The following is a 27167-nucleotide window of genomic DNA, read 5'->3' as shown; positions in this document are numbered from 1 at the left end:
CGCCTGGGAATAGGAGTGGAACTGGGGGCTACAGAGCCTGGGTTAACCTCTACATCACCAGAGGAACAGAGGAGGAGTAGGATAAGGGTACGGCTAAAGGCTATAATAACTGGTTGTCTAGTGCGTTGGGGACAGAGAATAAAAGGAGCAGATTTCTGGGTGTGGTAGAATAGACTCAAGGCATAATATACGGACAGGGATATGGCAGGATGTGAGTACAGTGGAGGTAAACCTAGCTGTTGAGTGACGATGAGAGAGGTTTCGTCTCTGGCGGCACAAGTTAAGCCAGGTGAGGTCTCCGAATGTGTGTAGGATGTGACGAAATAACATTTTGAGCGGGACTGAGGGCTCTACAGTGAAATAAAACAGTAAAAACTAGCCAAGACAGCAGTAGACAAGGCATATTGGCATTAGAGTGAGGCATAAAGCAGGTGCATAATATGCTGTGACCCTAATCAAAAAGTACTTAATAACTCCAAATAGCAAAATCGTAGCTGTAGGTTATTTTAACATTTGAACTTAAAACATTTTGTTCATTTGTTTTGCACTGCATGGATCACCAGTGCAGTTGAATGCAGCATCGCTGCATGGTGCACTCAGAATGTCTTGTAGTTGAGTAGCCAGGCTACTGTTCAAATGTTGCTGCAATAGGTCTACATGTTTCTCCTTTGCATGGTGTTTTGTTGCACGTTTTGCTTTTTGGTTATTGACTGTCAAGCTTTAAAAACTGAAGCCAGACTGCAACCCTTTAGGAGCTACTTTCCATCTCCTGTGTGCTGTAAACGGGACACACAAAAGCTGTTGTCTCATTTATACTCGCTTGTGTGTCCTATTGTCCTTTAGTAGTAATTTAAACCCATGTATAAATCCTTTATCTTATAACTTTTTGATAACCAAGATGGCATTTTCTGTAGGCTACAGCAAGGACCCTTTGGAACAGAAACATGGCAGGGACATTTAGCCTACAACACATTTAAATTTTCAGTCTGGTAGAATATTCCGTCAGTGCCGTTAGTGATGATATGATACAGTGCACTGGCTAGCCCATGTGTAGGTAGGTGTGTGTGTGGGTTAGGGATAGTGGCGATTTTAGCATCTTAGTGGGGCAAACAAAAGAAAAATACAACACAACACTAAACAATACATTAATTGTACTATAACGGGGACAAACGGTGCCCACAAACTGTTAGGTGACATACCTAAAGCCGTCCCAACATCTTACCACTGCTACCTGGCTCAGCTGAGGCTTGTCTGTCAGCGAAACAGTTCATTCAGCCTCATTTACTGCCTTATAAATAAAACATAGCTGATATGGCTGACTTGCTTAAACAAATGTGGTTTCTACTGACAATTGAGATGTACAAATTATGGCATAAGGGGACGACGAGTGGATAAGAGGCCATCCATAATTTCTATTAAGACATTAATGAGCGAGCTAGGATGGACATAGTCAATATAACTATTTGTTCAGCACTTTGAAATGTACAATGGCAGAATTCAGAACACGGGCTGTTCTTACAATATTCTCCCTGTACACCAAGTCAGAACTGTAGGATAAATAAAGAGTGCATATAAGTAGACAATTAATTCTCTTACAAAATTCAATGATTACATTTCTCGAAAACAGGCTATAGGCTACATGTGCACCACCAAGCCAGAACAGTAGGTGAACAGAACAGTGGGCTACTAACAGCTCACTACACAACATAAACATGAATGTTGAATGTTTATCATTTTAAACTTGGCTACGAGACCCTTATACCCAGACTTGGAAGCACAAACCCACTCCACTGAATAGCAGGCTAGGGATTGCTTTGCAATGCTTGCAATTAGCCACTAATTCCTTCCAAACCACTCATTGTTGAATTTGGGATTTCCAACCTGTTATGTAATGTTTATGTCCAATGGCAGATGAGCACCAATATGTTTTATCTATAATTTCTCTTCATTATTTTTCTTCAAATGACAAGGATCAAAAACCATTTGCCATTAGATTGTCGACTTCATTCATGATGATGACTGCTAGCTTGCTAGATAAGAATGTCAATGTATGATGTTGACATGATCAGTCCAATCAAAGCGACTGTAGATATAACGTGATTTGACAACATTTTATCTGTCGCCAATGACCTTGAGCCTTCTTGGATGGGCACTTCTGATGTAACTCTATGGCAGCACCAAAGGGGCTTGAATTTTTGAGCTCTACCCTTAGATTTGGCAGTGGCATAGTGTCCCCATGAGTGACAGAACACTGAGACAATCATGGCGCAACTAGAGAACATTACCAACATCTACGCTCCGTATTTTTCACTGGCTGCCCCACCACGACAGAAAGCGCTGAGCTAGGCTGAAACACCTGCATTTTGGAGCTGTCTTACTCAAGAAAGCAAAGAGACCAAGTTTGTATGAAGCTTTATTAACTCAATGATTTCTAGGTTATTTTTTACATTGTTTGCAAAATGATATGTGACACGTATTAATGTCAAAATAACATGCAAAACAGGCAACCCCCCCACCAAAAAAAAACACTTAAACAAGGAGGCAAACAATGACATGCTACATTTAAATAAATTATGTATCATTGTATGTAGCCTACATTGAGGTATTATCTTCAGTGTCACTATGACAATGTACGTACCCTGAAAGAGTTGAATGTGTTACCACTTTATTAATAGGCCTACAGTGTGCACTAGGATGTGTTGATCAGTTGATTGACAGGTGTACTGTAAAATGATAAACGTTCCTCTAGTGTGGATGCTCACCAACGTGGGTTCGAGTCCAGACTCGCGATAAACAGTTACTGCAAAACTGCAATCTGTAGGTGTTTGTTCACGTCCTTCTAAGTCAACATTTGTAATTGGCTGATGAAGAATTTGTTGCAGGATATAATCACTGGCACCTGGTGAAGTTAGCATCGGGCTAACTTCATGTTATCTGATGGGACCATCTGCAATTTAGCGTTCTGTCACATGTAAGTAAATCAACCATTTCTGTTGGCTGATAAGCATTTTGAGCCGGATAAACTGTTTAAGTTTAAATCTGTGCTTAAGTTCGCAAGTATGCCCCCAAGGTAACTATCCACACATAGACATGGGCAGCAATCTTTCTCCGGAGCAATGGGGGCTGGAATTAGGTACAGCAGGAGACATTGCTTGCAAACTGATATGTGACACGTATTAATGTCAAAATAGCATGCAAAACAGGCAACCCCCCCCCCCCAAAATTTGGGGCTCACAACAGCCCTGAATGACGAGTCGCCACTGCTCTGGGAGGAGCGGTGTGTGTGTGTGTGTTGTTTGGCGTGCCCCACTTGGCAGTGCTTGATATGACTTTTAGTGCAGAGCATGGCGGGCGATATGGAAGCGGGCCAAAACGAATTGACAAACCAAATCATTGCGTGGGTCGAATAGAAATGTGTCATTTTTTAAATGTTGGCAACCCAACTGCAGTTCCCCCGTGACCCAACTAGGAGTCGTGACCCCCACTTTGAATACCACTGTGTTAGTGAGACTTCCCGTTTCACATGCCCTTAGGTTTAATCATAGTTGGCCAAACTGCTAAGAATTTAGTTAGGAATCAACTTTCTGTCCTAAATCTTTGGTACTTTCCAATTCCCATGGGAAGTAAAGCAAACTTTTGCCCTTGAGTCAGACAAGCCGTTCCTCCCATTTGCACTTTGAGAACTTGGAAAGTAGGTCAGGAACTTTTCTTATGCTGTCTGGCAGCATGTGACAGTTTAACCGTGTCAAATATGATCTGCATTGAAGCTCAGAGGTCCCTTTACCCTCATCCTAGTAATAACCACTTCTGTTACGTGTCACATATTTTAAAAAAAAAAATGATTAAAAAAACAACATAGAAACATTTAACACACAACAGTGCATATTATTTTGAAACGTTTTTATTATTATTTCTCCGTTTTCTGTTTTTGTATTTTTTTTTCCTCTCACAGTGTGTGGTAAATCTGATTAGCGAGCTCCAGGAGCAGATGTGTAGGTTTCAGGAGGAGATCCATACCCGGATCATGGAGAAACGGGCCATGGAGGGCCAGGGGGAGAGTGGTGCCCGCAAGGCCTACAACCAATGCCCCGACGTGGGCTTGGGTGGCTCTGACGTGGAGGAGTTTTGCTGTCGCTGTGGAGGACAGAATGTAGGCAGACTCTCTGAGCCAAATGGACACACTCCCCCGTCTCTCTTAACCCACGTCCTCCTCACCCTTCTAGAATCCTCTACAGGCTTTAACACTACCCGCTTCTCTTACAGTGTCCGACGTCTCTACCTCTACTACTACAGTGTGTGGGAATCCTGTGGTTTTCACGTGTGCTGTTTGCTTCCATGTCCAGGTGTTATCTCAATCTGCGTTACTCATTGTAAGTGGTGTGGTGTGTTTGCATATCCGTGGGTCATCTTATGAATGCAGCCAAGGTTTGCTGGTCACTTTCTCCAAGTACTAGGCTTGGTTAATGGCTTACACTACTAACTACCCTGTCTCTAAACATGAGATTCATTGTTAACATGTTTTTTATGACTTTATGACATTTTCAAAGAAACATTATATTCTTGTTGCCAGTTTCTTGTTGCCAGTTGCCAGTTTAAAAAGACAACTTTTTAAAATGTGCCTAATTGATGCTATAACAAACTGGAAACCAGACTATCTAACTGACAGGTAATGGCCATAAACTTTGGTCCTTTTAAGTAGTCTGAGCCATCCATACTGAGTACAGTATAGGGGACTGACTGACTGGTCACATATTAAAAGGGTTACCTGCTTTGTTTCCTGGGAAGTGGAGGTTTAGCTTTTTGTCTTAACTGCACGGTGTTTTCGGCTGTCAAGGGAACAAACTACTTGGGATTTTGAAAACCTTCCCTTCTACTTTTTGGTGTAACATGTTCCTTTATAAACTGAGAGAACAATGTCTATATCCTAACACTGGTTTTTGACTGTGGAGAAATTGGCGTTTTCGTGTGGAAGGCACAGTGAAGAGCATGATGTTTTTAGTTTGGAGATTTTACATCAAAGGGACAGTTATTTTCAACTAAAACATTACAGTATGTTCTGTGTTATTCACAGGGCTTCCTGCAAGAACTCCGGTTTCTCAAGAGTAAAGTGGATGAGCTGGAGGGGGAGAAATCGCAGTATGAGAAAAAACTAAAGGCCACAAAGGTAAAAAATCATTTCTGTCACCTTTTTTCTTTATAGTTCACTAATTATCTGTCAGTGTAGTTTATTCACATGGCACTTTGTGACACCCACTTTAGTTATTTTGTTATTTTTGCTTATTAATATTCCAATTTCCTTTGAACACATACGGTACCGTCGGAAAGTATTCAGACCCCTTGACTTTTCCCACATTTTGTTACGTTACAGCCTTATTCTAAAATTGATGATTTTCCTCATCAATCTACACACAATACCTCATAATGACAATGTGAAAAGAGTGTTTTATAAATTGTTGCTAATTTTTTTATTTTTTATAAACAGAAATACCTTATTCAGACCCTTTGCCTTGACACTTGACATTTAGCTCAGGTGCATCCTGCTTCCATTGCATCCTTGAGATGTTTCTACAACTTGATTGGAGTTCACCTGTCGTAAATTCAATTGATTTGACATGTTTTGGAATTGCACACCCCTGTCTATATAACGTCCTACATTTGACAGTGCATGTCAGAGAAAAAACCAAGACATGAGGTCGAAAGAAATGTCCGTAGAGCTCCGAGACAGGATTGTGTCGAGGCACAGATCTGGGGAAAGGTACTGAAAAATGTCTGCAGCATTGAAGGTCCCCAAGAACACAGTGACCTCCATCATTTTTAAATGGCAGAAGTGCAAGAACCTGATGTTCACTCTGACAAAGCTCCAGAATTCCGCTGTGGAGATGGGAGAACCTTCCAGAAGGTCAACCATCTCTGCAGCACTCCACCAATCAGGCCTTTATGGTAGAGTGGCCATATGGAAGCCACTCCTCAGTAAAAGGCACCTAAAGACTCTCAGACCATGAGAAACACGATTGAACTCTTTGGCCTAAATGCCAAGTGTCACGCCTGGAGGAAATCTGGAACCATCCCTACGGTGAAGCATGGTGGTGGCAGCATCATGCTGTGGGGATGTTTTTCAGCGGCTGGAACTGGGAGTCTAGTCAGGATTGAGGCAAAGATGAATGGAGAAAAGTACAGAGAGATCCATGATGAAAACCTGCTCCAGAACGCTCAGGACCTCAGACTGGGGTGAAGGTTCAACTTCCCCAGGACAACAGCCCTAAGCACACAGCCAAGATGATGCAGAAGTGGCTTCGGGACAAGTCTCTGAATGTTCTTGAGTTGCCCAGCCAGAGCCCAGACTTGAACCAAATAGAACATCTCTGGAGAGACCTGAAAGAGCTGTGCAGCAACGCTCCCCATCCAACCTGACAGAGCTTGAGAGGATCTGCAGAGAAGAATGGGAGAAACTGTATATCCCCAAATGTATTTTTTATTTTTTTATTTTACCTTTATTTAACTAGGCAAGTCAGTTAGAACAAATTCTTACTTTCAATGATGGCCTAGGAACAGTGGGTTAACTGCCTTGTTCAGAGGCAGAACAACATATTTGAACCTTGTCAGCTCAGGGATATATATTATCAATCTTGCAACCTTTCGGTTACTGGTCCAATGCTCTAACCACTAGGCTACCTGCCAAATACAGGTGTGCCAAGCTTGTAGCGTCATACCCAAGAAGATACGAGGCTGTAATCACTGCCAAAGGTGCTTCAACAAAGTACTGAAGGTGCTTCAACAAAGTACTGAGTAAAGTGTCTGAATACTTATGTAAATGTGATATTTCAGTCTTTAATATTTAGTAAATGTGTAAAAATGTATAAAAAAACGTTTTTTGCTTTGTCATTATGGGGTATTGTGTGTAGATTGATGAAAAACAAAACCATTTATTCCATTTTAGAATAAGGCTGTAATGTAAGAAAATATGGAAAAAGTAAAGGTGTCTGAATACTTTCCGAAGGCAATGTAATTTCCTCTTTATTTACTTTGATGGTCTTGGCAACCCCAATTTTGGAGATAAACTGTTCCTATCTTCAAGCTTACTGTCTACCCCTTCTGGCTTTCTCTCTCTCTAGCTGTCTATCTCTTACTCTCTCCATGTGTGTTACCAGTCGCTCTTGTCCAAGCTCTCTAGCCTGAAGCTCACTGTAGAGCACACTCAGGTAGAGAAGCAGCACTGGGAGGAGCGATGGCGGACCGCTCAGGTGCATCTTCTTCTTCCTCACCCCTAAACCGCCTCTCGTGCTGACTCCTCCTTCTCCTCCCCCTCTGCTCTTGTTGTGCTCCACCTCCTCCTTCGTCTGCACCTGTCCCTCTTCCTCCTCCTCCTCTTCCTCTCCTCTTGTTAAACCCCATGGTTGTGGAATCTCATTCACCCAATCCCATACAGGTTCAGGTGGTTCTACAGAGATCCTCTGGGTAGAGTTTACTAGGAGTATTGTCACCTGTATGACTATTAAATCTACGGAATCCATATGACGAACACCTCTGACATACCCGTTTTAAGTCACTTTAGATTAGAGCTCAGATGTTATTTTCTTATACATTTAGTTAAATAATGTGGAATGATATAAAAGATTCCTCCAAAATAAGGACATGTGCTTTGTGTTATATATATATATATATATATGATGGGAGAATGAGAGAAATTCAAAAAATAACAAATTAAGATAAATGTATGAAAGAGAAAGAGAAAAACAAACTTTTGATATTGATTCGGTCCGACAGCTCACTATTACTCCCCCGTCCTCCCTTACCAAGCACTAATAATACAGAAAACCCGGCATGCTCCAATGGCATTCTGTTATTCAATGTACGTGTTTTGCAAGAGCGAGCGGAAGGGGGATAGAGGGGGCGATACGTACATCTCAGGCTGCAGACAGTTTGTCCATGTGCACAGGATATATCGACACTGTGCTCATCCAGCAGAGAAGAGTCAAGTTTGTGTGTGTGGTCGTGAACGGTAGACAGAAGATCACTTTAGGACTCCTGTTTAGTTCACTGACCAAGTTCATGACCTCCTAAAGGTGTCTCTGTAGTTATTGACTAGTGACTACTTCCACACAGGCTCCAGTCAGTTCGGACTGGCAGATAATCATCATGCTCACCTCCAGGCTGCCACTCAGGCTGCCCTATATGCTATATTGGCTTAGTGAGATTCCCTGTTTAATGTGCATGTGGTCTATTGGGTTTGTACTGCAGTGGTGAAGTGTACTGTTGTGCTTTCATCCGGCCTCATTCTCCAGTTTTATGTCTTCTACTGTACCTAGTTCCAGCCCACATTGCTCCAACCTGTGTTACCGGAGAAGGTTTGCTGCCCATGTCTATGTGTGGATAGTTACCTTGGGGGCACTACTTGCGAACATGAGCAAAGATTTAACCTTAAACAGTTTATCCGACTCAAAATGCTTATCAGCCAACAAAAATTGTCGATTTACTTAAACGTGACAGAACGCTAAATTGTAGCTGTTCCCATCAGATAACATGAAGTTAGCCCAATGCTAACTTCACCAGGTGGCAGTGATTATATCCTGCAACAAATTCTTCATCAGCCAATTACAAATGTTGACTTAGATGGACGTGAACAAACACCTACAGATTGCAGTTTTGCAGTAACTGTTTATCGCGAGTCTGGACTCGAACCCACGTTGGTGAGCATCCACACTAGAGGAAAGTTTATCATTTTACAGTACACCTGTCAATCAACTGATCAACCCATCCTAGTGCACACTGTAGGCTTATTAATAAAATGGTAAAACATTCAGCGCTATTGTGCATGGTAACAGCTGGAAAAGAGAGGCAAGCAATGTGTAGCCGAAGTAAGAAGTTAAATATTAGCTGGATATTAGGCCATTCGCTAGCTAAATATTAGGGCTATAAACATTTACCTGTCAAAGTTTACAGATTATGAAATGGCAGATCTGCGCGTTGCTCTGCGATCCCCGGGCACGCGGAGGTATTGATCAGGCCTATTGATTGGCTTTTTCTTGGGACTCCATAAGATTTAAGAGGAATAGCCGAGGCAGCAGGGATGCCAGGTGCATGAATTCACAACAAAACAATGAAGTCGGACTACTTTGAGATGTGTAACCTAAGTTAGAAGTGTATGCGCATTAGCCCACAATTCATTAGCTCAATTAGCTCATTAACTCTTTCATTAGCTCTTAGCTTCATTAGCTCTTTCTGAAGACACTATATGTGTAGCCTACACATCTATTACATAGACGTGTAGGCTACACTTATAGTGTCTTCAGAAAGTATACACACACCTTGACTTTTTCCACATTTGTTCTTTTCCAGCCTGAATTATTAACGGATTAAATTTTTCTTTAAATTTACCACTGACCTACACCCAGTACCCAAAAATGTCAAAGTGGAATGATGTTTTTCAGATTTTTTTGACTAATTAATAAAAAATGAAAAGCTGAAATGGCTTGAGTCAATAATCCTTCAACCCCTTTGTTATGGCAAGCGGAAATAGGTTCAAGAGTAAACATTTGCTTTACAGGCCCATAATAAGTTGCATGGACTCACTCTGTGTGCAATGATAGTGTTTAACATGATTTTTGAATGACTACCGTGGCTCTGTACCCCACACATACAATTATCTGTAAGGTCCCTCAGTCAAGCAGTGATTTTCTAATTCAGATTCAACCACAAAGACCAGAGAGGTTTTCCAATGCCTCGCAAAAAATGGCACCTATTGGTAGATGGGTAAAAAAAAAGCGGACATTGAACATCTCTTTTGCATGATGAAATGATTCACTACATTTTGGATGGTGTATCAATACTCAGTCACTACAAAGATACAGGTGTCCTTCCTAACTCAGTTGCCAGAGATGAAGGCAACCGCTCAGGGATTTCACCGTGAGTGTGATAGGCGAACACTGAAGATTGATCAACAAACATTGTAGTTACTCCACAATACTAACCCAATTGACAGAGTGAAAAGAATGAAGCCTGTACGGAATACACATATTCCAAAACATTCATCCTTTTTGCAACAAAGCACTAAAGTAATACTGCAAAACAATGTGGCAAAGCAATTCACTTTTTGTTCTGAAGTGTTATTTTTGGGGCAAATCCAATACAACACATTACTGAGTAACACTCTCCATATTTTCAAGCATAGTGATGTCTGCAGCATCTTATGGGTATGCTTGTCATCATTAAGAAGTGGAGTTTTTCAGGATAAAAAAGAAACGGAATGGAGCTAAGCACAAGCAAAAATCCTAGAGGAAAAGCTGGTCCAGTCTGCTTTCCACCAGACACTGGGAGATAAGTCTCTGGGCTTACCGCCTTAGTGGAACACGTCACCAAATAGTGATAGCAGTGAAGGTAAATTACAGCTATTTGACAAGACCACAAGACCACATCTTCAACTTTTTTTTAATGATGTACGAATATAAACATACTTGCTGCATAATCCTCCTACATCTTTATTGCTGTGAAAGCACATGAATGAGTGTGAATCTGTAAAAGGTTTGGGTGTAGCTGGTGCAGAGGAGTCAGGCGCAGGACAGCAGAGATGAGTAATAAAAGTAACTTTACTCAAAATTACCAAATACATGTAGTAATACCAAGCCCACACAAAAGGACTGAAATACATAAAACAAACACGCACAAAAACCATGGGGAAAACAGAGAGTTAAATAATGAACAAGTAATTGGGGAATTGAAACCAGGTGTGTAAAACAAAGACAAAACAAATGGAAAATGAAAAGTGGATCGGTGATGGCTAGAAGGCCGGTGACGTCGACCACTGAATGCCGCCCGAACAAGGAGAGGGACCGACTTTGGCAGAAGTCGTGACAGAAATGATAGGAAGAAACGTGGGATTTTGTCATATATGAGAAAACAGTAACAGTTTGTCTCACGTTAGGACATTTTGTTACAGACCAATGGAACAAAAGTAAACCTTCGATTTGTAGCTTTTAAATATCCCTCTAGTGGCCAGCGCTGACCTATTTTAAGAAATGCCATTGGTTGGTGGATATAAAGTCTAAGATCTTAGGCTGATGAAGAATTTGTTCCAGGATATAATCACTGCCACCTGGTGAAGTTAGCATCGGGCTAACGTGTGCCATGTTATCTGATGGGACCAGCTACAATTTACTGTTCTGTCATGTGCAAATCAGTCCCCAATTTTAATTGGCTAATACCCATTTTGAAACTGTTTACATTAAAATGGTTGGTCGCAAATATGGCCACATTGTGTTTAAAGTGCTTTGTTCGACTAGAATAGATTCTTTGAAACACAGAGCTTTTTATTGACTTGAATTGATCAGTATTTGTTTGTTCTCCCTACCCCACTAAGGACTTAAAGCGGTGCTCCAAAACGTTTGTATAATTTCAGCGTGGTGCTCACGAGCCAAAACGAGTCCCCGTTTTTGTTGTTCTACGTCATCCAATTTGTATGATACAGTATGTTACGAATCCAATTTGCACAATATGTTACGAATTTGAATGTGTTTAAGATTGTGGACTGTGTCTTTTATCAGGAATTATGCACCACACCTAGGGCTGTTGCGGTGACCGTATTACCACCACACCGTCGGTCACGAGTCATGAAGGCAGTCAAATTCCACATGACTATTTAGTCACGTAGTTAGGCTTCTCCAAGCTCTGATGCTGCTGCTGATCATAAGTAGCCTACCAAACTTGCTAACTGCCCAGTACTCAGCACTCTATTGTCCCTTTACGCAATCTGGCATCAATGCAAATGTAATTGAAAATCGAATCAAATACTTCATGAGAGCCCATGAGCTCATGTTGCGCAACATTTCTATAGGCTATGCAATTGCGCGAGAAAACAGAGTGATGGCCTCTACTAAAAAGAGGAGGTTCCAATCTTATTTCTATAGGCTAGGCCTGCTATATTTATTTCTAAACTTTCCATTGCTTATATTTACAACAGGAGTATAACCTACCTGGCTGGCATGAACTAAAGTGGCCAAAAAAAATCATCATTAGAGTCTCATAATGCAGGCTTACAATGTATTAAAAATCAAAACATATAGGCCAACGTTATAGTTACATTAATAACTCTAAATGAAGCATATAGGAATACCTATTTCTTTGTTAACCGCTCAACACAGAATAGACATGTGCGCACTCCCACAAATCGTTTGGAGAAAATATCCAGTGTATTTTAGTCAGCTTTGTTCAATTGCATTCTTCCTACTATAAAATAATATAAAATAATGCCACGGAATTCTAAGCAGATCTTCTGCTGAATGAACTAGTGTAGCCCACAGCCATATGGCATAGCCAGATCAGGGCCTAACATTGGACAGACGCTGAGGTCTGTCCAACGCTGGTCAGACCAAGCTGACTCTACACTCCAAGACTGCTTCCATCACGTGGACTGGGACATGTTTCGTATTGCGTCAGATGGGAATATTGACGAATACGCTGATTCGGTGTGCGAGTTCATAAGAACGTGCGTCGAAGATGTCGTTCCCATAGCAACGATAAAAACATTCCCTAACCAGAAACCGTGGATTGATGGCAGCATTCGCGTGAAACTGAAAGCGCGAACCACTGCTTTTAATCAGGGCAAGGTGTCTGGCAACATGACTGAATACAAACAGTGCAGCTATTCCCTCCGTAAGGCTATCAAACAAGCTAAGCGTCAGTACAGAGACAAAGTGGAATCTCAATTCAATGGCTCAGACACAAGAGGCATGTGGCAGGGTCTACAGTCAATCACGGACTACAAGATGAAATCCAGCCCAGTCACGGACCAGGATGTCTTGCTCCCAGGCAGACTAAATAACTTTTTTGCCCGCTTTGAGGACAATACAGTGCCACTGACACGGCCTGCAACGGAAACATGCAGTCTCTCCTTCACTGCAGCCGAGGTGATTAAGACATTTAAACGTGTTAACCCACGCAAGGCTGCAGGCCCAGACGGCATCCCCAGCCGCGCCCTCCGAGCATGCGCAGACCAGCTGGCCGGTGTGTTTACGGACATATTCAATCAATCCCTATACCAGTCTGCTGTTCCCACATGCTTCAAGAGGGCCACCATTGTTCCTGTTCCCAAGAAAGCTAAGGTAACTGAGCTAAACGACTACCGCCCCGTAGCACTCACTTCCGTCATCATGAAGTGCTTTGAGAGACTAGTCAAGGACCATATCACCTCCACCCTACCTGACACCCTAGACCCACTCCAATTTGCTTACCGCCCAAATAGGTCCACAGACGATGCAATCTCAACCACACTGCACACTGCCCTAACCCACCTGGACAAGAGGAATACCTATGTGAGAATGCTGTTCATCGACTACAGCTCGGCATTCAACACCATAGTACCCTCCAAGCTCGTCATCAAGCTCGAGACCCTGGGTCTCGACCCCGCCCTGTGCAACTGGGTACTGGACTTCCTGACGGGCCGCCCCCAGGTGGTGAGGGTAACAACTATCTCCTCCCCGCTGATCCTCAACACGGGGGCCCCACAAGGGTGCGTTCTGAGCCCTCTCCTGTACTCCCTGTTCACCCACGACTGCGTGGCCACGCACGCCTCCAACTCAATCATCAAGTTTGCGGACGACACAACAGTGGTAGGCTTGATTACCAACAACGAACAGGGAGGAGGTGAGGGCCCTTGGAGTGTGGTGTCAGGAAAATAACCTCACACTCAACGTCAACAAAACTAAGGAGATGATTGTGGACTTCAGGAAACAGCAGAGGGAACACCCCCTATCCACATCGATGGAACAGTAGTGGAGAGGGTAGCTAGTTTTAAGTTCCTCGGCATACACATCACAGACAAACTGAATTGGTCCACTCACACTGACAGCGTAGCAGCGCCTATTCAACCTCAGGAGGCTGAAGAAATTCGGCTTGTCACCAAAAGCACTCACAAACTTCTACAGATGCACAATCGAGAGCATCCTGGCGGGCTGTATCACCGCCTGGTTGCTCCGCCCTCAACCGTAAGGCTCTCCAGAGGGTAGTGAGGAACTGCACAACGCATCACCGGGGCAAACTACCTGCCCTCCAGGACACCTACACCACCCGTTGTTACAGGAAGGCCATAAAGATCATCAAGGACATCAACCACCCGAACCACTGCCTGTTCACCCCGCTATCATCCAGAAGGCGAGGTCAGTACAGGTGCATCAAAGCTGGGACCGAGAGACTGAAAAACAGCTTCTATCTCAAGGCCATCAGACTGTTAAATAGCCACCACTAACATTGAGTGGCTGCTGCCAACACACTGTCATTGACACTGACCCAACTCCAGCCATTTTAATAATGGGAATTGATGGGAAATGATGTAAATATATCACTAGCCACTTTAAACAATGCTACCTTATATAATGTTACTTACCCTACATTATTCATCTCATATACATATGTATATACTGTACTCTACAACATCGACTGCATCCTTATGTAACACATGTATCACTAGCCACTGTAACTATGCCACTTTGTTTACTTTGTCTACATACTCATCTCATATGTATATACTGTACTCGATACCATCTACTGTATGCTGCTCTGTACCATCACTCATTCATATATCCTTATGTACATGTTCCTTATCCCCTTACACTGTGTATAAGACAGTAGTTTTGGAATTGTTAGTTAGATTACTTGTTGGTTATCACTGCATTGTCGGAACTAGAAGCACAAGCATTTCGCTACACTCGCATTAACATCTGCTAACCATGTGTATGTGACAATAAAATTTGATTTGATTTGATTTGATTTGATTTGAGTATGCTGTTCTGTTCTTCTGAAATAGACTACATTTTATTCACATCATACTTCTTTAGACCTGTCTTAAATAAATAATGGATTTATTGTGAAGGTGTAGGCTATATTACATGGATTTAGTAGACTTTTTCAAATGTAGATGTTCCAAAGGTCTGCTTCAGTGGCTTGTGTGGAAGCCATGAGATGCTAAATGTCTTTATGTTAATTAACTGTCCATTACCATGAGACTGACAGTTGTTTTCTTGACATTCACCTGCTGACAAAGTTCCGTGACTGCCACAGCCCTATCCACACCCCTCTCATGCTTTTCCTCCTTGAGGAAGACATAATTGTCTTGCCACCTTGTACCTATATCTGTATGAGATCTAATGTCATAATGTGGCTGTCAACATGCAGTATTAACTTGTATCACTCCATTGACCGTGACCCTCTCAGGCGGAGATAGCAGACCTACAGCAGATGCTGGCTTCCAAAGACTCTGCGATTGAGGGCCTACAGAGCCAGCTGGTCTCCAGAGGCCCAATGACCAATGAGAACCCAGAGAGAGGTAATTTTACCTGTCAAACATACATAATCAGTAATACCAGGGACTGGCGATTTTTACTTATACTGTCATTATTTCAGGTGTCCCACCTCAAACGTAATACCATCCACTAATGCTTATTCTACTGTCAGGGCAGGGGGAGACTTTGAACATTGACATTTGATAATACGAACTAATGATGCATATTTAGAGGTTGAATTATACCAGTTGTTCGTCTGCATGTGGTGCCTCATTCAGATAATACAATACCTATCAAATGCCCTCTCTCTGCCCCCTCCACTGTTGTCTCTTTACTCTATGCTGCCCCCTGCAGTAGAGGAGGTGTATAGGAGACAGCTGACAGACAAATGTAAGTCTCTAGTCTCTAAGCTCCTGCAGTTGTGGCCCTGGTACAATGCTGCTCCGCCGTCACTGCCTCTCTACTGTGCTGTCTAACCCACGCTGGCATGCTGTCATGTCTGTCATACCCATTTCATCAGCCCCGGCAGCTGCAGATGGGAGAAGGGGTGAGGGGGGGAGAAGGTGCAGGGAGGAGGGAAGCTCTGACACATCCTCACACCCACGCCCATGAGAACATTGGAGATGAAATGGCCTAATAGAGAAGCATGTCTGTTCTACGAAATATATTACCCAATATTTTATTTTCTCTGTTACGCTGTGTGCACTGAGCTAACATACATGATTGTTGCTGACACTCAAAAAGCCTACTGTAGCTGCTGGCAAAGTAATTCAAAGCCTATACTTTATCAATCAGGATGTAACTTTCCAGTGCCACTATTTTTGCCGTGTAATGTTATTATTAAAACAAAATCAGAGCACCCCATAGTTGAATAGTTGACCTATTATACCCAGTCGGCTTGTTGTACTGTGTTCTGTGCAAGATAAATGTTCCTCTGAAGGCACATTCAAGTTGCGAGAGCATAGGGAGAGAAACGTACTCTAACAAGCAGTCAATTCAGAACAATTCTTAATGCAATCGTGGGAAAATATACTTTTGAAAGCAGTATACCAGCTTTCCATTGCTACCACGTTTATTTCTCTACTCCTAAAATTGTGTGCGGCATAAATAAATAAAAATTATATATACATGGTCCAATATGTTTTTAAAAAATTACGTAATTTTTATCATTTCTGGAGTTGTAAAATATATTGTAGGTGGTGTCAGCACCTCATTTTTGTTACATTTATTTTGGAGTAGAATGTCCTTTTCCGGGGAGTACCCCGGACCCCCTAACAAATGGGACTGGGATTGGTCAAACTCGCAGTTTAATACATGTACAAAATGATCCTCTTTCCCTAAAAGCATAATGGTCATTACTGCTTTACATAAAAGGTTAACATGGCCCCGCAGACAATCAAACTGAGATCAACTTCAGTTTCACTCATGGGATTTGTTTTTGCTTTGTCCCAGGGAGTTATGAACAGTTGATATTTAAACATAATTACTCCCATGAGTCACAAAAATACATTTTATTTTCTGTTTTCAGACCAAGAATTGCAAAGGTTGAAAATGGGGATGGAGTCTTTAGTAGCAACTAATTATGAGAAAGTAAGTAAATGTGTCATATTCGAAATTCTTGAAATTGTACAAAGTGAAGGTATGTTATTAAAGTCCTTTCTATTTGTGTCAGGACCGTCACATAGAGGAGCTGACTGTTCTCCTGGGCCAGTACAGGAAGATGAAGGAGGTGATGGCCCTCACTCAAGGTAATATACTCACTGCCTATAAACACTCCCTCCCAGAGATAATACACATTCACTGCTTTTATACACACTTACTCAAAGGTGATACACGCTGCTTTCATATACTCAAGCTGAGAGCTTGACATTTTTACAATAAATAATTACAAGAATGTTGAAGAGGCATTGAATAAATTCTGAATGTGTGTGTGTGTGTGTGTGTGTGCGTGCGTGTGTGTGCGTGTGCGTGTGGGTGTGTGCGTGCGTGTGCGTGTGTGTGTGTGTGTGTGTGTGTGTGTGTGTGTGTGTGTGTGTGTGTGTGTGTGTGTGTGTGTGTGTGTGTGTGTGTGTGTGTGTGTATATTTAGGGTCCAGTGAGAAGCTCCTGGTTGGGAGCAGTGAGGAGGAGCTGAGTGGGAGTCTGAAGATGAGGGCTCTCACCCATAAAGCTCATTCAGACATCATCCGGTCAGCGGTAAGAGAGCTCTGTCTGCTCCTCCTCTGTGGACCACACAACACAGTACAATGACAACCTTGCATTTCTCAAGTACTCACCGACTCATCATATTTTCATTGAATAGTACTAACACTCTGACTAGTAATACACTCCGTGCCTCTGCTCTCATATACCATGCCGGTGTATTAGCAGACTATTTAGTGTGCATACTCAAAGTGTTTAAACTCTTGCTCTAAAGTGTCTGTGTGATATCGCCCTACCTAGATGTCTTCTAGAGGCTCCTCTCCCCTGTTAGTGTCTCCCTCGTCCTTTCAGAAAGAGCTGGACTCCAGGTAAATAAACAAGCCAGCTGACAACCACTGATTGCACACACATGGAGGAAGAAGTCCCCAACGGGCTGGTATTGTTGTTGTTGAAATTAGATGTCCTTGGTAGAGGTTGACCGATCGTGAATAAAAGGCACTTGTGCCCCTGTACACCCAAACACTTGCAAGCACACTCGCTCTCACAAACACACACACACACACACACACACACACACACACACACACACACACACACACACACACACACACACACACACACACACACACACACACACACACACACACACACACACACACACACACACACACACACACACACACCCCTTGTGCCCCAGCCGTGCTCCCTCAGGTTTACCGTGTTATATTGGACCTGTCCCTGTGTCCCAGCTGCCGCAGTATCCAGACCTCCCTGGAGACGTCGATGGTGATGGTCTCCCAGAGTGATGCTGGTTGCTTCTACAGCGGAGAATGGCAAGTAGAGCTGAGGCTGTGTGGGTGTGACAGCCAGGCCCACTCGTTGTTTTGGTTGTCTTTAATTAAGGGCCCACTAAAGTGGCTGTGAGTGACCCTGTCACTGTGATGTCCCCGCCTGGCACAAACAGCCCCCACAGCCCCCCTCTCCTGTAGAGCCCAGCCTGTCAAATCACATTACCTACAATCCCCTCCGAGAGGTAGGGCATCCCAAAGACCACAGGCCGCTGCCAACCACTGCCAACTCAGAAATCTACTGCGGAGAGGCCAGCCCTTAACCCAACTTGAATTACTATAGTGTTGTATTGCTAGTTTGGTTTCAATGTTGTTTTTCTCAATAGGTCCCAACAACGGATGCTTTCAAGTAGCCTGGAGGAGTTACAAAGTGGATCGTCACCAAAGGTTTCATGATTTTGCCGTGTTTATTTGAGATATTTTTTTTTGGACCAAGTTTTTACTTGTTTTGTCATTTTTTGTTCATTATTTAAATGACAGGTACATCATTTAAATGTATTACTTTATAAGACATGAACCCGTAGGCTGCCACTCATTGGAAAACCAACAGTAAGAAATACATAACAGTTTAAGCAATAATACATTCAGTATAAACATATAAACAGGAGAAGAAAAAAACATAAAGAAGTGGGATCCCCCCGTGTATATGCTTATTCATATACAGTACCAGTCAACATTTCACACACCTACTCATTCAAGGTTGTTTTTGTTTAGACTTTTTGTCTAGATTGTAGAATAACAGTGAAGACATCAAATCTATGAAATAACACACATGGAATCATGTAGTAACCAAAAAAGTGTTAAACGAATCTAAATAAGATGTCATATTTTAGATTCTTCAAAGTAGCCACCCTTTGGCCTTGATGACAGCTTTGCACACTGCCCTCAGAAAGTATTAATACCTCTTGACATATTCCACATTTTGTTGTGTTACAGCCTGAATTGAAAATGCATGAAACAGATTTGTTTTGTTAACCCTCTACACACAATACCCCATAATGTTACCCCATAATTCTAACATGTTTTTAGATGTTTTGGCAAATGGATTGAAAATGAAATACATAAATATCTCATTTACATAACAATTCACACCCCTGAGGCAATACATGTTAGAATCGCATTTGGCAGCGATTACAGCGGTGAGTCTTTCTGGGTAAGTCTCTAAGAGCTTTATACACCTGGATTGTACAATGTTTGCACACTATTCTTTTTTAAATTCTTCAACTAGGCCTCTCAGGAACATTCAATGTCGTCTTGGGAAGCAACTCCAGTGTATATTTGTTTTAGGTTATTGTCCTGCTGAAAGGTGAATTTGTCTCCCTGTGTCAAATCAAAGTTTATTTGTCACGTGCGCCAAATACAACAGGTGTAGTAGACCTTACAGTGAAATGCTTACTTACAGGCTCTAACCAACAGTGCAAAAAAGGTATTAGGTGAACAATAGGTAGATAAAGAAATAAAACAACAGTAAAGAGACAGGCTATATACAGTAGTGAGGCTACATACAGACACCGGTTAGTCAGGCTAATTGAGGTAGTGTGTACATGAATGTATAGTGAAAGTGACTATTCATATATGATAAACAGTAGCGGCAGTGTAAAAAGAGGGGTTTGGGGGGGTCACACAATGCAAATAGTCCAGGTAGCCATTTGATTACCTGTTCAGGAGTCTTGTGGCTTGGGGGTAAAAACTGTTGAGAAGCTTTTTTGTCCTAGACTTGGCACTCTGGTACTGCTTGCCATTCGGTAGTAGAGAGAACAGTCTATGACTGGGATGGCTGGGGTCTTTGACAATTTTTAGGGCCTTCCTCTGACACCGCCTGGTGTAGAGGTCCTGGATGGTAGGCACCTTAGCCCCAGGGTTGTACTGGGCCGTACGCACTACCCTCTGTAGTGCCTTGCGGTCAGAGGCCGAGCCATTGCCGTAACAGGTAGTGATGCAACCAGTCCTGATGCTCTCGATGTTGCAGCTGTCTGTTGGATAGCAGAATGAACCAGGTTGTCCTCTAGGATTTTTCCTGTGCTGTTCTAGTTAAAGGGTTGTTCAGATTCAATTAGATCAGGGGACCATCCTTTTTAAATGGCTAGCTCGGAATACGAGCTTTCCAAAAGTAGATTTTTCTGTATTTTGATTTAACTTTACGATTACAATATATCCATCTTAGACATGCAGCATGTGCTTCATTTGTAATTAACCAAACACATTAGAAACGTTATGGGTGCTTTAACAAAAATGCATAACCATTTAGCTTCTGATGACTGTTATCCTAACAAAAACAGCTGAACACATACACTACCGTTCAAAAGTTTGAGGTCACTTAGAAATGTCATTGTTTTTTAAAGAAAATCCCATTTTTTGTATTTTAAAATAACATCAAATTGATTAGAAATATTCCATATGAGAAATTGCCAAGAAACCGAAGATCTCGTACAACGCTGTGTACTACTCCCGTCACAGAACTGTGCAAACTGGCTCTAACCAGAATAGGAAGAGGAGTGGGAGGCCCCGGTGCACAACTGAGCAAGAGGACAAGTACATTAGAGTGTCTAGTTTGAGCTTCATTAAATAGTACCCGCAAAACTCCAGTCTCAACATCAACAGTGAAGAGGCGACTCCTGGATGCTGGCCTTCTATGCCTTCTGTTCTGTGAAGGGAGTTGTACACAGCATTGTACGAGATCTTCAGTTTCTTGGCAATTTCACGCATGGAATAGCCTTCATTTCTCAGAACAAGAATACACTGACGAGTTTCAGAAGAAAGTACTTTGTTTCTGGCCATTTTGAGCCTGTAATCGAACCCACAAACTCTGATGCTGCAAATACTCAACTAGTCTAAAGAAGGCCAGTTGTATTGCTTCTTTAATCAGGACAACAGTTTTTAGCTGTGCTAACATAATTGCAAAAAGGTTTTCTAATGATCAATTAGCCTTTTAAAATTATAAACTTGGAATAGCTAACACAACGTTTCATTGGAACACAGGAGTGATGGTTGCTGATAATGGGCCTATGTACGCCTATGTAGATATTCCATAAAAAATCCACAGTTTCAAGATACAATAGTCATTTACAACATTAACAATGTCCACACTGTATTTCTGATCAATTTGACGTTATTTGAATGGACAAAAAATGTGTTTTTCTTTCCAAAACAAAGACATTTCTAAGTGACTCCAAACTTTTGAACAGTACTGTGCTTGTATTCTAAGACTGTTGTTGTTGAGTTGATGATGCCGATACATTACTATACTAACAGTGTGTGTGTTCTCTTCGTTACATGCACGCTCCCCCTTCCTGTAGCATGTCGTGGTGGGTCAACCAGTTGAACCGGTGTCAGAGGTATTTTCTACTTGCATGATCTCACCACCACTAACCCTTAATCTCTCACAAGCTAACGTTATCCTATCTGACCGGAACAGAGCCAAAGGTTCAGCCGAAACTGTCAAATGTAGTAGCGATCATACTCTAGGTGCCCCTAAGACTTTTGAAATTGGCCTTTTGTCTGTTGTCTCCTGAACACTTGTGACTCCAGTGGCAGTCCTATCGAATTAACAATGATATGGTCATGAAAGGACAAAATATAAATCTGATGCTCAAATTCTGTTCTGTAATTTAGCAGCATTTCAACTGAAATCTAATGTCAATAGATGCCATTTAATTCCATTTGGATAGACTTGGGACTTGCCTGTAACCATGCCCCCCCCCTCCCCCCCTCTCTACAGAATCAGCACATTGAAATGAACAAATATCAGACCCTACCAGGGACGCTGTCCCGACCTGACGTGAATGGGGATCGAGAGCAGTGTTCTACGCCAGGCCAGCTGTCCCCTGACGATAGCGAGGACAGTGAGTTTCACCTAAGTAAGTCACATCTTAAAACACTGCTGCTTGTCATTTTATTTTTTATCAAACAGCCTTCTGGAATGTTTCAAACAACAAATAACAACAAAACCTTCCCGTGGATGTATATTATAAATTGAATAAATACACTTCTATGGTTTGTTTCAAAAACTGCACTGTTCCACTCTTCTCTCACGGTGTGGTTGGTTTGCATGGGGTGGCTATCCTCAATTCTCGCTCACTCTGTACTAATCTTCCACTTGCTGTTGTACTGTTTCTGCTGTCCTCTCTTTTCTTTTGCTCTGCGTGGCTTTCTGCTTGTATCATGGCTGAAGACCGCTGCAGGAGTGCCAGTGCTCCAGCATTAGGTACCGTACTACTACTCACAGACAGAAGCCCCGTGTCAAAGCACCAGGCCCCTGTTTTCACTATGGATTCAAGTTGTGACTTAAAGTTGATAACTCCAGCCTGTGTTGGAAGGAGTAAGACCCTCAGTGAGTCAGAGAGAGGCATCTCCGATTATGCCTGGCTCTTTTGTCTCGCATGTGTGACCGGTGTTGCAGTGCACAAAGTGCACATTGACCTCAAAGGCAGGGCTCCTTCGGCGTTGTCACGTGAGGCGAGGGTTGTGTGCACAGAGGTAGACCATGGTTGATCTGGCTTAACCATACACTGTAAACAAATACAGATGCAACTTGACATCCCATTCGCCTCAGACCATCATTTCATTTCAGTGTATTAAACATGTTTAATAGATAAGCGAAAAACGAATTTGTTTTCAAAGATTTTAATTGGCATCCATTAAGACAACATTTACATTTTGTGTGTAATTTTGCTGAAAATACTGGAGCGCACTAACAATGTTAATGCTTTCCTGTTTCACTTTTCGCTTGGCTAACCTTTGGCACAGCAGGATCTTGCGGAAAGCATGATCGGTTTGCTATGGGTGGGTCCTGCATGGATAATACCTCAACTTTAGACCCTAAAGAATTGAAGAAATACAGTGTCCTTGAAGCGTTGCATGACTTACTTGAATTAATAGAACAATGACTTAAATGAGGAAGACAGTTTTAAATAGATTCCAGTACTTACTAAAACTCCATATGCTGCTCTCACAGGAAAGTCGGAGAGACTGGATGAGTCCACACTGTCAGACTTGTCTCCCCTGTCGTCTGGAGTAGACTCAGGACAGCAGTCCCCTGTCTCTCCAGAGAACAAGAAGAACCACCGGGGCATCAAGAAGCTCTGGGGAAAGTGAGTACCTGTACAGCTGACACACACACACACACACACACACATGAAGGGCACACTGCTGAAGATCTTTCTAGAGATATTTATTCAGAGAATATTGGTATAAATGCAAAACGATCTGATATTTGTCATCCTGGGTAGAGGTGGTGGCCTAGCAAAGGTACTGATGTGTTCTATCTACCCTAGGATAAGGAAGACACAGTCTGGCAGCCTGCAGGGAGAGGACCTTGAGCCTGGAGAGTTTAAGAGGGGGGGACTGAGAGCCACCGCCGGCCCTCGCCTGGCCCGGGCCGGAGAGACATTGACCTCTGTGCGGTATGGGATAGACACTATCTTAAAATGCATTAAATACAGTGTATTATCTTAAACGTGCATGTGACCAAGAATATACCAAAAAAGCCCATGTATTAATTAGATGAGCAGAAATTCCAAAATATTCCAGTCTTGATGATCCAATCAATTGTCTGTCCTCTCCTGCAGGGATCTGAAGACGCCCTTCTCCAAGTGGACTCCGGAGCAGGTGTGTTGCTGGCTGGAAGAGTATGGGCTGGGCCAGTATGTGATTCTGGCCCGACACTGGGCCGACAGCGGGCAAACTCTCCTCTCTGCCTCACCACAGGATTTAGAGAAGGTACACACTGTACAGTCACACAAATGACTCTGCTAACTTATTTTGGTTCCCAGAATGCTGTTGGAAAGTTATTTGTCAAATAAGGCAAGGACATACTTCCGGGAACGTTGTGTGTTAGCTGGGTGTTCCTCTAACAACACACTGTATAATCTCCATCAGTATGGCTGTCAAATCAATGTTTAGCTCATCCCCTCCAATCATTCTACCTGTCTAGTCATTGCAACATTCTCATCACCATTTAGTTCTACCTGTCTGGTTCTCAAGACGTCATTTTGTTCCGTCTTTCACATCATGTTGCTCAACCTTGGTTGTTGTTTTGAGCTAGTTTGGAGCTATGTTTCAGCTATGTTTTGTTGTTGTTTTGAGCTAGTTTGGAGCTATGTTTCAGCTATGTTTTTGTTGTTGTTGCATTAGACAGATTCCTGTACCAAATGTCATATCAATATACATGTTCTCAAACTAGCAGGGCAAACTCATTTGTTTGAATCTTGATCACAATTGTGAAATAGGGTGTGCCAAGTGACTCCAAATCCAGTTACTAAAACTGTCATTTGCAGCACTCACTTTGGAGTAAATAGTGTGCTCATAACCTGGATTCATTTGAATCTTGATATCAGGAGATGGGGATTAAGAATCAACTGCACAGAAAGAAGCTGCAGTTGGCCTTGAAGTCGTTCAGCACCAAACAGACAGAGAAATCCTCTGAACTGGACCACATCTGGGTCACACGTATGTAGGACACAGTAGAGGCCATCAACATATTCACTCAACATTCAGCAAACTTGGTGCTATATATTCTGTGTAATCGATCCAGTATGATTGGTTGTTGTGTGGTTTATCCTCAAAGGTTGGCTTGATGACATTGGTTTACCTCAGTACAAGGATCAGTTTCACCAGGGAAGGGTAGACGGCAGAATGCTTCAGTACTTGACAGTGGTAAGTACATCCATCGGTTTTCATCGTAGTCTTAGTAGTTTTTGCCTCACTGTTGTGTCTCAGCCACTGTATGTAATTCATAAGGCTTGCAGATCTCCCTCGAAAAAGAGGGATCTCAAGGGACTTCCTAAACTCAGAACAAAGAGTTCCAAAAGAGAACCCTGTTTGGTTCCAGGTAGAACTCATTTTGGGTTCCATGTAGAACCCTCTGGAGAAAATGTTCAACATGGAACCTTAAAGGGTTCTTCAAAGGGTTCTCCTATGGAGCACCTTTTTGTGTAGTGTAGTTAAATCCAGTACAAAAAAAAACAAAAAAACATGCAAAACATATTTGATTCCCTTCCTTCAGAACAATCTCTTGTTCCTGAAAGTGACCAGTCAGCTCCATCACCTCAGTGTGAAGTGTGCTATCCACGTCCTCCACGTCAACAAGTTCAACCCCAACTGTCTGAAGAGAAGGCCTGGAGATGAGGTGAGACACGTGCATGTGCACGTTTGTGGGAGTTTTTCCATTTACACACGTATGTAGTTGTGTTTGCTAAGACGTGTTATTACCTACTAGAACAAGACGTCTCCCTCGGAGGTGGTTCAGTGGTCTAACCACAGGGTGATGGAGTGGCTTCGCTCGGTGGACTTGGCGGAGTACGCTCCCAACCTGAGGGGCAGCGGGGTGCACGGGGGCCTTATCGTAAGTACAAGGGCCCAATGATTGAATCAGCCCCTTCTTATACCTTTCTACTGCATTTCAGCTCAGCGCAGGCCGTTATAGTGACAAATATGTCCATAATGGGACATGTATAGTTACATACAATTCCTAAGAGACTATCCCTAAAGAAACTTTTATTTTTAACTGAATCATTTCCACTAATTGGTCTTTTGACCAATCACATCAGATATTTTCACATCAGCTCTTTTTAAGAGCTGATCTGATTGTTCAAAATAACAATTAGTGAAAATAAAATCAGGATTGGGCTGCCTGTGTAGACGCTGCCTATTTTTCCAATTCATTCCATCCCAACTTTCTGTTTATTCACCTGTATTCACCTGCAGGTTAGCATTTTTCCTCATAAATCTTGTTCTGGAGGCAGCCCTGCAGTGGTCACTACCTGGCACAGCCATAAAGTCATAAAATCTGATTTTAAACCTAAACCTATCCATAACCCTAACCTTAACCACACTGCTAACCCTAATGCCTAACCCTAACCTTAAGGCTGCAATATGTAACATTTTGGGCAACCTGACCAAATTCAGATAGAAATGTGAGTTATAGAACTGTCATTCTCATCGATAGCAAGTCTAAGAAGTGGTAGATCCATTCTATATCCTCTTTCTATGCTTCCTGTGCTTAAGCCATAATACAGGTGACGTGTCAAACTCATTCCACTGAGGGCAGAGTGTCTGCGGGTTTTCGCTCCTCCCTGGTCCTTGATTGATGAATTAAGGTCACTAATTAGTAAGGAACTCCACACACCTGGTTGTCTCTGACTTAATTGAAAGGAAAAACCAGGCCCTCCGTGGAATGAGTATGACAACCCTGCTCTACACTATACAGTGCATTCGGAAAGTATTCAGGCCCCTTTAATCCTTCTAAAATGTATTAAATAAATAAAAATCCTCATCAAACAACAGACAATACCCCATAATGACAAAGTTGTTAGAAATATTTGCAAATGTATGAAAAATAAAAAACAGAAATAACTTAAGTAAATAAGTATTCAGACCCTCAAATTGAGCTCAGGTGCATCCTGTTTCCATTGATCATCCTTGAGATGTATCTACATCTTGATTGGAGTCCACCTGTGGTCAATTTAAATGATTGGACATGATGTGGAAAGGCACACACCTGTCTATATAAGGTCCCACAGTGCATGTCCGAGCAAAAACCAAGCCATGAGGTCGAAGGAATTGTCCATAGAGCTCCGAGACAGGATTGTGTCAAGGCGCAATCTACAGCATTGAAGGTCCCCAAGAACACAGTGGCCTCTATCATGCTTAAATGGAAGAATTTTGGAACCACTAAGACTCGTACAAGAGCTGGTCGTCCAGCCAAACTGAGCAATCGGGGGAGAAGGACCTTGGTCAGGTAGGTGACCAAGAACCCGATGGTCACTCTGACAGAGCTCTGGAGTTCCTCTGTTGAGGTGGGAGAACCTTCCAGAAGGACAACCATCTCTGCAGCATTCCACCAATCGGGCCTTTATGGTAGAGTGGCCAGACGGAAACCTCTCATCAGTAAAAGCCACAGGACAGCCCCC

The 27167-nt window shown here is 42.5% G+C and overlaps 1 protein-coding gene across 7 annotated transcripts in view; it reads left to right on the top strand.

The window, feature by feature from the left end:
- LOC124003453 (liprin-beta-2-like) overlaps positions 1-27167 on the top strand; it is a 131282-nt gene that overhangs the window by 95394 nt on the left and 8721 nt on the right. For 3 of the 7 annotated variants that reach the window (XM_046311725.1, XM_046311734.1, XM_046311748.1), the window contains exons 7-26: positions 3953-4150; positions 5051-5164; positions 7113-7241; positions 15202-15313; positions 15624-15659; positions 16798-16859; positions 16942-17017; positions 17358-17464; positions 17711-17778; positions 18160-18243; positions 18585-18645; positions 21555-21593; positions 21977-22115; positions 23213-23348; positions 23532-23660; positions 23826-23976; positions 24594-24705; positions 24824-24912; positions 25262-25384; positions 25475-25600. In XM_046311725.1, coding sequence (XP_046167681.1) covers positions 3953-4150; positions 5051-5164; positions 7113-7241; positions 15202-15313; positions 15624-15659; positions 16798-16859; positions 16942-17017; positions 17358-17464; positions 17711-17778; positions 18160-18243; positions 18585-18645; positions 21555-21593; positions 21977-22115; positions 23213-23348; positions 23532-23660; positions 23826-23976; positions 24594-24705; positions 24824-24912; positions 25262-25384; positions 25475-25600 — 2091 coding nt within the window. The remainder of the gene's footprint in view (positions 1-3952; positions 4151-5050; positions 5165-7112; positions 7242-15201; positions 15314-15623; positions 15660-16797; positions 16860-16941; positions 17018-17357; positions 17465-17710; positions 17779-18159; positions 18244-18584; positions 18646-21554; positions 21594-21976; positions 22116-23212; positions 23349-23531; positions 23661-23825; positions 23977-24593; positions 24706-24823; positions 24913-25261; positions 25385-25474; positions 25601-27167) is intronic. The other 4 variants (XM_046311740.1, XM_046311756.1, XM_046311761.1 and 1 more) reach the window with 4 other exon arrangements.

The sequence above is a fragment of the Oncorhynchus gorbuscha genome, linkage group LG02 (assembly GCF_021184085.1).
Source record: "Oncorhynchus gorbuscha isolate QuinsamMale2020 ecotype Even-year linkage group LG02, OgorEven_v1.0, whole genome shotgun sequence".
In the NCBI taxonomy this organism is placed as follows: domain Eukaryota; kingdom Metazoa; phylum Chordata; class Actinopteri; order Salmoniformes; family Salmonidae; genus Oncorhynchus; species Oncorhynchus gorbuscha.
Note: the sequence above shows the minus strand (reverse complement) of the source record. Positions and strands in the feature narration are given on the sequence as shown.